Source organism: Calidris pugnax, unplaced genomic scaffold, assembly GCF_001431845.1.
Source record: "Calidris pugnax isolate Ruff unplaced genomic scaffold, ASM143184v1 scaffold60, whole genome shotgun sequence".
NCBI classification, from domain to species: Eukaryota; Metazoa; Chordata; class Aves; order Charadriiformes; family Scolopacidae; genus Calidris; species Calidris pugnax.
In genome coordinates this window covers 5,711,930-5,727,272 of record NW_015090831.1, presented here as the reverse complement: position 1 = coordinate 5,727,272, position 15,343 = coordinate 5,711,930, and the positions used below count along the sequence as shown (strand labels likewise).

Sequence of the window (15,343 nt, the reverse complement as noted above, 5' to 3'; positions counted from 1 at the left end):
AGTTTTCTCCTACATGTAGCTCCTTCTCCGTACCAATACTTCAAAATACTTTTGTACCTTCCAAATACTTCAAAACCAACTGTCCATTCAACTGTTGACAGAATATCTCACTTCTTTTCTGACGTATATCTCTGAACTAAGCAATTCTACTGGTCTTCTCTACATTGCTTTATCTCCTCTAACTTCTCCCCATTGACAGAATATCTCACTTCTTTTCTGACGTATATCTCTGAAGTAAGCAATTCTACTGGTCTTCTCTACGTTGCTTTATCTCCTCTACTCTAACTTCTCCCCCCTTCAACATGGTACATAGACACCATAAAGCACGTGGATCTTAACTTCTTACAGAGCTGCCTTTGGGGCAGTTTTCTCTTCTGCCCATGTTCTTCCTCTCCTTCCAACTTCCATTAAGTCTGTCAGAATTTGACTCATACTTCTTTAAGACCTTACTTCTTCCTCACTTGCATTAGAACAGCTTATCTCAGACACTCAAAACCGATCACTTTCATACTGCCCTCTCCCTTATGCTTATAGTTTCTTCATTGTGGATTCTCCTGCTGCAAACTTTCATTGCACACAGCTAACACCAAACTCATTTCTCCCCTCTCCATCGCTGCCAACAACCTTTTAGACTTTATCTCACTTAGTTCTCTTCCATTCTAACAGATTGTGCCTTCCATTTCTTAAAATTTATATTTTCTCCTCTATTCCTGCTGCTAAAAGTCCACATATAAGAACAGGTAATTTCTCAGATTACGACTATTGCTTTTTTCAGTTCTTTTTTTTTTTTTTCTTTTAACTCCACACAGTTCCTCTCCTGAATGACATTCTACATTCACTTACTGACAATGCATTTTTTGTTCCATTTGAATTGCTTCCCAGTTCCTCCAGCATCACTTCCAAACAAGCCTCCCTGGCCACGAAAGCTCTGCAGAATTTGGCTCAATTTCTCATTCATACTTCCTGCATCTGAACCTCATTCTGTGAGCTAGCATCTTCATCTAATCATATCTCTCTCTCTCCTTTGGCACTTCTCAGATGTGAAATGTAATCTGAAACATTACAAACCAACATCTTTAAAAAAAGAAACCTTTCTTTAAAAAAACAGTACTCATGGAGCTACTCCAAATTTAATTGCTGAAATGTATTAACTGTTTGATCCTCCACATGTTCACTAAATAGCCAGTCCATTCTTCTTCCCCAAAGATTACTTTTCAGCTTTGCTTTCTAAGACTGGAAGCAACTGGTCATCAATTATGATACAGGGTTTAAGGACTCAGTTTTATCATAAAATTATAACCATTTCATATATCTAAAATGAGTTACTGAATATGTTGGAATAAAAGAAGAACTCTTTCTTACTCTAGCAAGAGACATATGCCTTGTTTCAAACATCTCTTTCAGGCTATCTAACCACAACCCACTGAGACTAGAGACAGAAATCACATTAAAAAGTTACAATTATTTTTATTCACAGTTCTCTCTGATCTGAAGATCTACAAATAATGAAGACACTTTCTGATGGCACTTGATGCTTCAAGTCACCAAGTACAAGTTAAAATAAAAATGAAACATTTGTAGAAATATTCCTAGACATGACTAAAAACCCCCCAAAACACCCCAAAACCAAATGTGAGCAGAATTTCATTTTCTAACATGCAAATTTAATTAATTTGGCATCTATCAAAGTCAGTGTGACAAAACCAGAGAGAATAAATAGATCTCCCAAAAGAGGCTATGATTAACGTCATCTTGTCTGTTTTTGAATTTATCTTCTTTATGTTAAATTCTGAACTCTCCAACTTAAGGTCAAACTAGTCACAAGTTTAATAACAAGAACTCATTTTAACTCCAGTTTCACAACAACAGTGATACTGCGACATTTGGAGTCATTAAAGGATATCCTGTTTGATATTTACACCATCCTTATCTGCAGTATATAAGAACAATAGTTGTCCTTATGTACTTACAAGAAAGTAGAATGATCACTAAGATTTTCAGCAACTCAGTAAATAATAAAATGGGCCAATATGAATAAAACTTGAAGAAAAAAATCTTATAAATATTCTGTGTTCTCCATAAATACTGATGTCAAAACCAAGATACTGATAATTATCAAATAGCCATAGCCCCATAAAATATGAACTCTCCCTGTCACCTATTTCTGTTGCATTTCTCTTCCTTTAGAAATCAATGGTTAATGTTTTCACTGCAAAAATGAAGTTGTGTGCTACTTGCTTAAGTTAAACTCAAACATTATGTAGCTTAGACTAATAGATTGTAGTGTTGTGAGGACTTACAACAGACATGAATACAGTAAAGCAAAATTCAACTGAAAATAGCAATGCCACATCTCCCAAAAGAGAAATAATATTGGGGGACAACCCAACAGTAGCCTGTAAAATACTTTTGTTAAGTATTGCTTTAGAACATGTAGCTGATTCTGAAAAAAATTGATGATTTCAGACAACCGTGAAAAGCAGTTGGTCTTGCATTTCATCACAACATAGACTTGCAGCAACCTATGACCTTTCAAACAAAGGACAGAAAAATGACACATAGACAGTAACAGACATGTAAACACGCATTTAGGCTTAGTGCTTCAAAATGAAAATGGAAGAAAAATGTACTGTCTTCTCTGAAATTTTCTTATTCATAGCTACTATCAAAGATAAGAAACTGAAGAAAAGAAATACAGTGAAAAAGCAAATCAATCAGTAATCATGAATCCAAACCAGTAAAGATAAAAGCAAAGAAAAGAAAAAGGCCTGGTAACTTAAAAAGGCGATACAAGACAGAAAGCAACAGTGGCATTATACAGTAGGAAAAAGAAAGATTAATAGACAACATAAAAAACAGAACCAAAGTCAGTAGAAATGACCAAAAAAAGAGTGAAAAGAGTTAAACAAAAGTAAGAGAAAAGGACCTACTGTTCTAGCACAAACTAAAATGTGCATAGAAGCAAACATAGACTGAACATATTTTCTCTTCTTATATCAGCCTCCAACAGCTAGAAATATAATTCCCTTAGACACTCAAATGGAAATGTTACCTTTCATACTATTCAATGGCTAATACAGAAGAATTCACTGATTCAGGCTATCTAGTTCAGAGTCTAGACAAAGAAAGCTTAACCTTTCCTCAAGGTCTAAAAAATTCTATTAAAAGACACATTTCCACTCCTGCACCCCTGCCCAACACACGGGACATGCAGACTACAGGGTGCTTTTTTTGTCTTCAGGCAGTCTGAATGAGATACAACAAAGCAGGTTCAGAATAAGGATTTCTGAGAACTTGATAACTTTGAATTTCAATGGGGACAAAAAAATGTTAGTTCACTGTGGTGCACAGAAATCTAGACTCAATTTCTGCATGTGCTCATCACTCCTTCCTACTGCCATCCTAGAAAGTTAAAGGAATTTGTGTAGAAGTTTGTCCAATAATTTAAATGTGACTTCTATCAGAAATTCCTGGCCCTACAAAGGGCTATACTGTCCCTAGGAATTCTAAAGATTTATATTTGCTTCCTACTAAAATCTCAGCAGACTGTATATGCTCTACCTTTCCAGTGAGGAACTGGACTTAGAACCTGTAGCTGTGTTCATAAGCTTTGAGGAAAATTTTTGATCTGAGCCTCTGTTTTTCTGATTTACTTTGAGGAAAAGGCAGGAATTAATTTCTATGCAGACTGATAAAGTTTTGAACTAAAAATACGTTTTAATTAACAAAGAATTAACGATGCATTTCTCCTGTGTAGCTTGCTAAAGATCAGAGACTCAGTCAGTGGAAAAAAATGTACTATTTTGAAGTGCAGCCAACTGACTCGTTATTATAATAGGGGACACTTGTACTCGATTCTCTAATGAGCTTGCTATCATAATGATTCTCTGTAGCCTACTATCCAAAACAATATTAAACACTATACAACTTTTTCTTACTCTAGAAAATGACTAACAAAACAAATACCTTTTCGTTAAAACTGATAGCTACTAATGCCAGATATGAACTCTGCATATCATGTTATTGCCATCCATTGTCATTTACTGTGTTTATACTCAATAAATAACATTAAGCCAACACGTATGGGAAACTCAAAATCACATGCTCCAGAACACATAAGTTAATGTATTACCTCTAAAACTTGCAAAGTTGCATTAAAAAGCAAAAGTTGCCTATAAATACAGATCCTGGTGAAGGTACCAATAAGCATTTCAATATTTAGATAAATTTATATCAAAAATTCTTCCTTTTTTTTTTGCCAGAAAACGGAGGTTACAATGTTAATGCACTTGAACGTTATACGAGAAGTGAGAAGAAGACACAGCAGGAAACTAGATTACCCCAGTAAAATGGTTTGAACGTACAATTATAATGGAAAAGCTAATTTCATGAGTGGTAAATATTTCCAAATCCTCTTTCATATCCCCAAGCAAGATGGCTTAAACAAATCGTCCTGCTAACATTTCTAGAAAGAAAATTATTATCTGTGTGTCTGAAGGCATTCTTTTCAGATACTGTCAACAAGGCAAGCAATGCTAAATAATGATGTTTGCAAATCACACAGTAACAGTTCCTATTATAAAACTTGACAAAGCATTTAGTGGTATGGTTTGTGCATGTTACCCAATAGCAAGAGAGCTAACTTTCAAACACTAGCATGTACAGTATATTCTGACTTGTACACTATATTCAGGTGAGTAAATTGTAATACAAGACAGACGTCGCACACTTCTATAAAGACATGATCTAAAACAAGAATACACGGCAGGAAGGGATTGTGAGTTTCCAAGTATTATGTTAGCAAACAGTAACAGTAAAAATCATTAATATCCAAAGAGAGATGTGGGCTTAAAAGACATTGAATACAATTGTTATCAATATAATTAAGCCATTTTCCCATATATCTCTGCATCTTGGATATTTTGCCCAAACTTGTACTGCTTTTTCTAGAGTACTGTGCTTTGACACTGCTGCCTCTTCTTCATTTACACCTGACCTTCTCAGTACTGTTTAGGCCTTCATTCTCAAGTCAGCCTCCTCCTGCATATTTCCGAGATTTTTATATGGAAGAATAAAATAAGCCTGAAAATTACACTCTGCTGCTCAGAGCAACTAAACCCATAAAGCAAGATGACATCTTTAAGGTTTTCAGTTTATGCATCTTCACCTGTGGCTGGGTTACCCTGTGCTCTTAGGAAATGGGGATTTGTCCGCATCTGCCCAACTCTGCCTAATAACCAGCATACAAAGAGCAACAGGGAGAATTGCTCACCTCCACCTCCCAACAGCCTACACACAATTGACCCTAACCCTAAATATTCCCTAAGCCCATTGCTAAGATTTTACATTCCTGGAAGGGACAAGTTTGTTGCTCTGTATTTAAAAGACAGTTTAAAGCACATGTAAACAAATAAATACATATTTATGCTGATTTTAAAAGTAACTTGCACTTTTCCTGAAAGAAAAGCATAAAAAATAAGATATTTTTCAAGCACAGAATTTTTGTGCGCCCATCTTTTCTGCATATTAATGTTTGAGGTTGTAAATAAAGATCAAACATTGTTTCCATCCCTAGGTACCTATCCCCAAGTGCACTGCTGAAGAATAATCCCTAGTAAGGAATAAGAACCATGCAGTTATTTACCATTAAGGTATGTCTGTAAGCTAAAAGGTGTCTTACCATACGTTGAACTATACACTGTCTTGTTGGCTCTAGAATGACTACTTCCTAGCAAAGTGTTAGGCAGACTCTGTTAGTCTAGATGATGTCTTTGGAGCACCCACTGAAAAAGCCTTTGATTCACTTACTAATGAATCAAAAGCACAAATCAAAACAGCATATTTATTTCATGCTTAGAGAAAAGACAAGGGAATTAATAGGTTACTCCCAGCCCTTTCCATGCAAGAAATAAGTTTGTTCTAATAATAAGTCCCTTTTCACGCTGGGTGAAACCTAAGATAATATTAATTGAATCTCTTCAGCCAACAAAAAAGCACTTTCTCTACAACAGTTTCCTGCCACTACAGCAAAGCATGGACTAAATGACGACTGCAAAGGGAGCGCATTGCCTGAGGCAGGGAAAACAGAAGAGCTGAGATGCACATACTGCTGAGTTCAAGTCCTATGTTTATAGTTTTCAAACTAGAAAATATATTTTTATGGAAAAGTACCAGACCCTGCTAAAATATACCACTGAGAATACTGAAAGAAGGCTTAAATCATTACGGAGTACACAAAAGGGAAAGACTTGGGTGAGCCAAGGGCAGACAAACTAATAAGAAAATTCAGCTACAAGCAGCAGAGGCTCTTGTTCTCTGTTTTGGGACAGAAAGAAAATTAGATCTGTCTGAGCAAGGGATAGATTTAAAAAAATACTCCTCAGGAAAGTTTGACTTAATAAATTTTGCTTTGTACAGAGGCTGGCTGAGAGAATGCACACAATTTCTCAATTTGACCCAGCTAACATATAGAATTGCTACACCAAGGAATGAGATTTCTTGCAATCATGATGAAAATACTTTCATATGCCTGCCACAGAAAAACCATAAATGCCATATTACTCAACAGTTTTGATAATGAAGTAGTCCTACAGTTAAGCTGCTTCCTCAGGAACATCTATATTTTATAATATGCTGCAAAAGATTATGCTACTTTCAAATACATCTACTAACCTGCATTAATTAACAGTCAAGAAACTATATATATTTAATGTCTTCTGTTACCTCACTATTTGAGGATACAAAGAGAACTCAATTGCACACTATATAAACCCCACTTCCCCTTATTAGAATTGTATCAACCGCAACGTGGTAACCAAGGGCTTTAGATTTATTAAATTCAACTCCAGTGTAGACTTTGCTGTCTATTTTATCAAAGTCTCTGCGATTCATTAAAACTGTATGCACTCCATCTCACTGTCAACACTGTGCAGCAGGAAAGTCCCTAATATGACCATGTGTCACTGAGAAGTTAATGCCAATGCAGCATAAAGCTTTTTATATCTCAGGCTTGCACGTTAGTGGCTGGGCTCACCTTTCTACTCTGCTACCTATTCTGGCTTGCTTCATTTCCTGAAGACAGCAATGTTATCAATGCCAAAGATTTTTGGCCAAACGAAGAGAATTAGAGTGAAAATCTTCAGAGGAAATTTTAATTGATCAAGAGTTCCACATAATTGGAAGAACACCACCTTTCCAATTTTTCACCTTTAGACAAAGAGATACACATTTCTTTTCTCCTGCAAAAAATCACAAACAATAGCAAGCAAACCCCTTAGACCCTAAGCCTCTTGTTTTGAGCAAGATGATGAAGTGATCAGAAACTAACTTTGTCCTTCTTTAAAACCTAAGCTAAAATAATTTCAGTTGTGCCAGACCTCTAAAATGTCATTACTTTCCAAAAGAACAACATCCAGCAGTTTCATGGCTTTAGGTCGAACGGGCCTAAATTTTCTAAAATTTACGAATGTGGAAATAGCATTTCCCTTCCCTCTTCTTTGCCCCTGTAGCTCAGTACCAGGCTCTTATTCGGGAAAATATTTCCAGCCTCTGCTGCATAAATGATTTTTCTGATTTATCAGGTATTTAATTGTTGAATGCCTGCTCTATCCGTTGCTGCACTTGCTAACTGAGCACTCTGCAAGGCTTGTTCTGCTCTGCTGTTGCAGCTCAGTGAGTTCCAGAACACTCTGATTACATGCCAGAATTGTACCAAGTTTAAAATAGAATACCACACAGATGCATCGAGATCTGTTAGTCATTCTCTTAACAGCTCTACCACGCCATTAAGAACTAAAGAAACAAATCTGAATTAACTTATTTTAAGAAATCTCTATTAACATGACAAAAAGGATGGTCCTACAGATATCAGCCTCCTCTTACGTGAGGAGATCATTGATACTACAATCCTCTTTTGCATAATGCGTTATTAAACATTTCTTCATCCTCTGGGGAAAAAACCAAAACAACCCCTCTTTTTAAACCACATTATCTTACAGTTTACCAAAAAAATCTATAATAAAACTGACCTAAGAGCTGCTGGTATTGCATAGTCTTTCTAAAAATTAATTTACATTTACCTAAAATAATTATTTTTAGCATATGATAAAATAAGGATTTTACCTGCCACTTCTCTGAAGTGCAAATATGATGCCTTTCTCCTGAAAAGGAAGCAGTTTCTTTCTCAGTCTTTCAGGTAGAAAGGTCAGCTTAGCATCAACATTTTCTGAACAAGAAGCTTCAAGTGTAGGTGTTTCTTTGAATGTACTAGCCATGTTGAACCTAAAGGAAACAAAACCAAAGAAAAGATGTCTTACTTAAGACAGGTCTGCTATACATTACAGAATGGAACAATAACAATCACTCCATCTTTAAATAAAGAAAAGATGTCTTACTTAAGACAGGTCTGCGATACATTGCATCACTCCATCTTGAAATATTCAGTATCTACACAACTCTTTTCAAGTCTTGAGAATTCTCCCTAAAATAACGTAGATGAGGGAGCCCACCAGTTCAGTATCAATAAAATATTCTAACTATTCCAGTATGAAGAGGTCATCCTTCTGATAATGGAACTAACAGTCGTCCAAAATTTTTAGTCCAAAGTATGCCCAGTCTGGGGGAAAGAAGAAATACTAGCTTTTGTTCTTTTGTAAATTCAGTAGATTTTAAACAAACAGTTAAAAAGTTCAGTAGTTGGTATCCTAACTAAACATGATGGGAGCAACAAACTGTTACATCAAAGCATTACCTAATTATTTTGGATTCATGGCCTGTGTGAGGAGCAGAATTACCTTAATGATTATAGGAAAAATGAATATCAGCCCAAATATGCTTCCTGTATTGTTAACAGTAGATATTGTACCACCAGGTCTGACAGCAAAATTCTTAACATGCAGCACTGAGATTTTTTTGATACTGACATATTTCTGAAGCAACTCAGAAGAAGTCAGATATGATTTGGCAAGATTAACCATTACATTTACAAGAAGAAATGATCATTCTCTTCAAGGATCTGCAGGACTAAGTAATCTGCTTTTTTACACTGGCTAGTTACAAAGTAAGATCACAGAACCACAGAATAGTCATGATTGGAAAGGAACTCTAAGATCATCGAGTCCAACCATACACACACAAAAAAACCCCCTATAATCTCAGCCACTAGAGCATGCCCTGAAGTGCACATCTACACGTTTCTTAAATACCTCCAGGGATGGTGACTCCACCACCTCCCTGGGCAGACTGTTCCTGTGTCTGACCACTCCTTCAGCAAAGTAATTCTTCCTAATATCTAATCTAAACCTCCCCTGCTGCAACTTCAGACCATTTCCTCTGCTCCTGTCATTATTCCCTTGGGAGAAGAGGCCAACACCCACCTCTCTACAACCTCCTTTCAGGTAGTTGTAGAGGGCAATGAGGTCTCCCCTCAGCCTCCTCTTCTCCAAACTAAACATGCCCAGTTCCCTCAGCCTCTCCTCATATGACTTGTTCTCTAGACCCCTCACCAGCTTGGTAGCTCTCCTCTGGGAGGAGATAAACCTGGGGACAATGAAAATGGTTAAAGTAATAACTTTAATATTTAATAAAGAACAACCATGCCAAACTGAGTTTCCTTCAAATGTCACGGGGTACAGGTGAGGAAGTAAAACAAATTCATTCAGATGAAATGATATGCCAGAGGGAAAGAACAGCACCTCTATATTCCTAAAGAATTCCATTTATGAAATTCTGTCTACAAAACTTGATGTACACTGTCCCAGCTGAAGTTACACTCTCCTCAGTGAAGAGAATCTAGCCGTTAACCGCTCCACCGCACAATATAAATATATATTGAAAGAGCCTGGGCGTTTGTTCTAGCGCAACTACACGAACGTCTTCTAGCACCCCATCTTCCACGGGCCTACGTTATGTTAAACCTGAGAAACCCTCCCCCCGGGATGAGAGGGGGAGTTCCCCCTGGAGGTGGTCCGGACGGGCGGGCAGCGGCTGCTGCCGGGAGCCCCTCTCCATGGTGCTCGGCCGGCGGGGCCCGGCCCTGGCCGTGGTGCTGCAACGGGGCGGGGGGGGCCGGGGATGCGGGACCCCCCCACACCTCCCCGCAGGGCTCCCGGTCCGCCCCGTCCTGCCTTGCTTGACAGTTAAATATTGGCTTGAAATCAGGGACGGCCAAAGAAATAGGGAAAGAACAGAGGGATAGAGTGCACTGCAGAAATAAGGCATTGGGAATGTGACACTTCCGGAGGAAAATAAATAACATTGGCTCCATCAGTGCTTGTAACTGCACCAAAAACCCCCAAAACCAAACCAAATGAAAAGCAGGACCACACCCTACACAAAAAAAAAAAAAAAACCAACAAAAAAAACCAACAAAAAACCCAAAAAACCCCAAACCAACCAAAAAAAAAAACCCAACCAAAACCCAAAACCTGATTGTTCTAGGAATCCACTAAACTGCTGTAGAACCCTAGAAAAACTAGGATTAGGATTTTGGACTATCCTGCCACTGGCATCACCAGTCAGACTGGTGACATACCAACACAGTAAGTGGATTTTTTTGGTTATATGATGGATTATAGGCATACCAAGATACGCATCGCAGACATTCAGAGAAATGGAAAGAAAATGCTGCAGACGAGCCTACTGTCAACTTCCAGATTGTCATTGTCAAGGTATTCAACAGGGTAACGTTGGAGAACTCACGTGAATACCTTCTCGAGCATCTCTTACCACTTCTACAATGAAGTGGCCTGTGACCGCAAGTGTTTTGACATACCATTCTGGACAATGAGGGTTAAAAAAGTGAATTTGAATGTAAAATAGCAGACAACAGTCAAAGTTGAGGCATAAGGTTTGTATTTACCATTGCTATGGATTTTTGTTTGTATTTTGTATTAAATTACTTAGCTGCTAGAGAATCTAATTTAAGAAGCATATGCTTGAAGAGTTTTCCTTTGTCCCACATATAAAGCCCTAAAAATATTATTGCACATGTATGAAAACAGTAATCCTAACTGGAATCATAGATGCGTGTGTGTGTGTGTATACACAAACTTAAGGACTTCTGTAAGAACGTGGTTTCAACCGTGGTCTCAAGAACATGTAACTCGAGGGTCTGATGTCACTCACTGGATGAGTGCAAGGGATTCACCCAGCAGGAAGAGCTCCACTACTGGAGAGAGGCTGCTGTTGTGCTCCCAGTAGCACCATCAAGGTACAGAAAGCCCAGTTCTCAACTAAGCCTGGTAATCAGCAGAAAGAGAGGATCTTTTCTCCCTAGATTCCTATCAGGCCATGTGCTCAAGACACAGGTTTAACATGAGACAAGCCCCAAGAGCAGTGCTGCTAAAACTCCTCCTGATCCAGACTTCCGACTAAAGACCTTCCAGAACATAACTGTCCAAAGATAAGGAGTGATGCCTTTTGAATGTCAATGAAATAGCCAGTTATAGACCAAGGAAATTTGGATTTCTTTTGCAAACCCGACATTCTGTGTAATATGTGTGACTGGTCACACACGCACATCCCCATTTTAAAAGCAGAATCTCTCTCATATCTTTAAAAAACAACATTCTTGTACCTTGGGCCTCTGGAACATTCAACATCAAGCAGATAAAAGTACTATGATCAGTATCAAGGCTCTTTGATGCATGTCCATCAGTGAACTTTGTTTAACAGAAGGAGGAAAGCCTTTGGCTTGCCCTGTACACCCAAGAGACACATTTCACAGGAAAGACGCCATAAAGCTCTGGTAAACACCCACTTTGTCTCTCAGTTGAACAAACAGAAATGTTTCAGCTCTATCTGTTGGGAAAGCAATCATAATCACTTCAATAGTTCTACCACAATATTTTCCACAGAGTATATTTTTTTCATTAAAGGTACTTCAAGACTGCTGGCAAAACCAAACACCAAACATTTCTGTGGAGCCACCCTTAAACAAGCCTGCTGCAGGATTGGTGGACACAACAAACTGTTTTACACTCAATTCTGTGATTCACCCCTAAAGAAAATGTCTGACTCATTTTCTGTGATGATTTTCTATTCTATAAAAGCAGAGGGGATGATATTCTTCTGATCAGCTTGCTACATAGCTTGTTGTAATTGACAGCATGAGAATGAAATGTTAACGTAACTAACTTTGTGTTGAACTAGACTATGACAAGATTCTTTCACTGAAACCCTGAATAAAATACATGCAGCTTCAGAAGCATAAAACTGAATTAGAGGAGGCACATATGATTCATCAGTAAATAGCAGTATTGCTGTAAAAATGTTTCTGGATCAGTCACTAATAAGGTTAAAACTGACTTTGCAGATCCGTCTTAAAAAGCAGCAACACAGAAAGCACTAACTACCAGATACACACAAGTTTTTGTTTATTTTGTTATCTAGGTGAATAATTAAAGAAAAGAATGGTGAGTAATTCTAGAATAAGTGAATAATTAAAGAAATCCACATGCAGTGGACAATGACTATTATAAAAACGTATAAGATTACTAGCATGAGCACAAGACAGCAATATGGATTGTGCATTACTAAACCTTTCGCGCTTTGCTCCTTGGAAAGGCAAAGTAGTGTGCATGATTGCATTACCCCAATATTCTCCTAATTATCAACTTTAGGCTCCAAGTCCTTCGCATTTACCTTATCTACACCATTATTTTCACTTGGACTACAAGCTTTCAAAGATGGATTTTGCCATTTGCTGTGGGTATATAACCTACCACTCTCATGCCTCATTACTATGGAGTTCATGGCAAGTCAAAATACCTCAGGTAAAATAGTTGATGCTTGAGATACGATTGTCTGAGAACATGCACTTCAGAATGAATTTTTAAGAATTCAGATACTAAACTGCTCTTTCTTTTCCTTTAAAAAAATTGACTTACGTAGTTCTTCCCCAAACCTTTAAAGTCTATTTCAATTATTGTAAACATTCACTTTTTAATGATCATACAAAGAATCATACCATGAAGATTCAAAGATCCCTGTCACAATCTCTGAATAAACAGCAGTGATAAAACCCCATATTCAGTATCTACAGTCGTACCTGCAGCACTATTTTATGATATCCAAAGCTACAGGAGGCACTACAAAAGGTATATTGATGCTATGAAAGATTTATTTTGGTTATGTAGACAATAAGAATGAACAGCGATGAAACACGACAAAGAAAGAAATTAATTCCACCAAACTGCCCTTTATTGATTTGCTAAAGTAATAATTATACTGAGAATCGATGCCTTACTTGTGTATAATGACTTTGGCAGTAGTGGTGATTTATATTTTGTTTTGAGACAGATCAATTATGTACGTCACTGTAGTAATGTTAACAAATAAAAATAGCCTTTTTAAAAAAAAATAATTAGTCAGTGTAGCAGAAGACCAGTTTGTGGCTGTTGTTCTACCCGTTAGCAGATTTGGAAGCTCTAAGAAGAGAAAGATTAATGCATGTTTTCTCTAACTACAATTTTTCATTTATTTCTGTGTTCCTAATGTGCTGTAATACACATCCGATTCACAAGCTTCATTTTTCTTTCTAAAATGTTTGGTGTGGAGACTGAACTCTTCACTCAAAGAGATTATTTAGCTATGGTTTTACAAGTAAAAAAACTAAAAAGAAAAACTGCATGGTATTTTCTCAAGTGCTTTAAAGGAAATCAAGGATGAAATAGCTGAATTACTAAACCCAGTAACTTTTCACCTAAAATTGCCTTAGTATCACAGGACTAGCTACCAGTAAATGATCCCAACTTTTAAAAGCAGGAACAGGGAAGACTCACAGAAATACAGCATAATTCATTTATAGGGCATAAAAAGCAGTAAAAATTATGAAGTGCAGAACATGTGAAAACCAGGATAAACGCATCTAGTTGGTGGGAGTCAACAAGTCTTTTGCACAGGTGAGTCTTATCTTTCAAGTCTGCTGAAGTACTGAACTTTGAGGAAAACCAAGCTATTGTGAAAAAACTACACAAACTTTTTTTAAATACAAGCAAGTAGGCTGTTCATACATAAGGAATAACGTCAGAAATATTTCAAAGGACTCTGCTCCAACTTCTGTTATGTTCAATGAATTCATAAGTGATCTGGATAAATAAGTAACCACCAAGGGATAAGGGCAGTGTAAATTAAAGTAAAATAAATAAAGTAAATTACATAAAATAAAGTAAAATAAAATAAGATCTAAAAAACTGGAATTCTTTCTGTCACTGCTGCTGCTATACTGCATTTCACTGTAAACACTTATCCTTCCAGAGATATGTATTGAGACTCAACTTGTTGAGGATATTACCTCAGGTCACATGCTTCTTTCTTGGAAGGCTGAGTGCAAGACTGATGAGAACTTTTAGGTTCTTTGTCAACACAAACTGACATCATAATATAAACTCACTATTTTATTTTTACAGGCCTCTAAGTATAGCCCTTTAATACACTTCAGTAGCAGATGACTAAAGCAAATGAGTATTTCCAGCAAGCATTTGCTTCATCAATCTCCTCTTGATGGCCCTAACTGCTCCATGACTGCATGTCCAATAAAACCTAACAGGAAATTTAAGGCTCTAAGAAAATCATGGGATCTTAGCCGAGTGATTCATCAACCATTTTTTCCACCGGTGGAGTAATAATGAATTGAAAACCTACCCAAGTCATTAGAATACAGCATTTTAAAAGATGTTACTACAAGAAGCAGCAATCAGACAGAACAGAGGGTATCACAGAGCTCTGTGGCACACCAGTTTTTTCCACGGGCCACTGTACCGGGCGTGAGGAAAACAGGCACCTTCATATCTACCTGGGGGCAATTTTTTGGGGGGTGCTTACGCAACCCCTGTAAGCAGCAAAGCCCTGCGACAGCAGAACCACCTCAGCACACGCCGTGGCGACCCAGCAGAGGCCAGGGCGAGCGGGACCAGCGAGACCTTCTGTCAGAGAGATGGGCTGAGAAGGAACGGGAACCACCTGGAACCTCCATTCCTTCACCACCCTACCCAGGTGGCACCCCATTCCCTCAGCCCTACCTCAGGGCGTCACACTCCATGGGGACAGGCCGCCCTTCCCGGCCTGGCCCGCCACCCGACAGGCCTCCCGACCCCTCACAGCCGCCCCCCCTTTCCTCCTCACAGCCTCCCCGCTTCAAACCACGGCGCCACCGCACCGAACAGCTTGGAAACGGCCCCCCCGCCCCAGCCTGCCCCCGCCGCCCCGAGGAGCCGCTGGCGGGCGATGGCCGCTGGGCCGGGCCCCGCCGCGCCACTCACGGCTCCGTCTTCGCGGGCTCCGGACTCGAACCGCCGCCGCCCGGAAGTGACGCACCGCCGCAGGGGGAAGTGGAGGGGGGGGG

At 38.5% G+C, this 15,343-nt stretch overlaps 1 protein-coding gene across 2 annotated transcripts in view; it reads right to left on the bottom strand.

The window, feature by feature from the left end:
- ZRANB3 (zinc finger, RAN-binding domain containing 3) overlaps window positions 1-15,279 on the bottom strand; it is a 53,678-nt gene extending 38,399 nt beyond the window's left edge. The window contains exons 1-2 of one of the 2 annotated variants that reach the window (XM_014941139.1): window positions 15,261-15,279; window positions 8,122-8,280 (exon numbers count right to left, since the gene is read on the bottom strand). In XM_014941139.1, coding sequence (XP_014796625.1) covers window positions 8,122-8,273 — 152 coding nt within the window. In that variant the 5' untranslated portion in view covers window positions 8,274-8,280; window positions 15,261-15,279. Of the gene's footprint in view, window positions 1-8,121; window positions 8,377-8,435; window positions 8,856-15,260 lie in introns of those variants that run through there. The other variant, XM_014941138.1, reaches the window with a different exon arrangement.
- Between the last annotated feature and the right edge of the window lie 64 nt (window positions 15,280-15,343).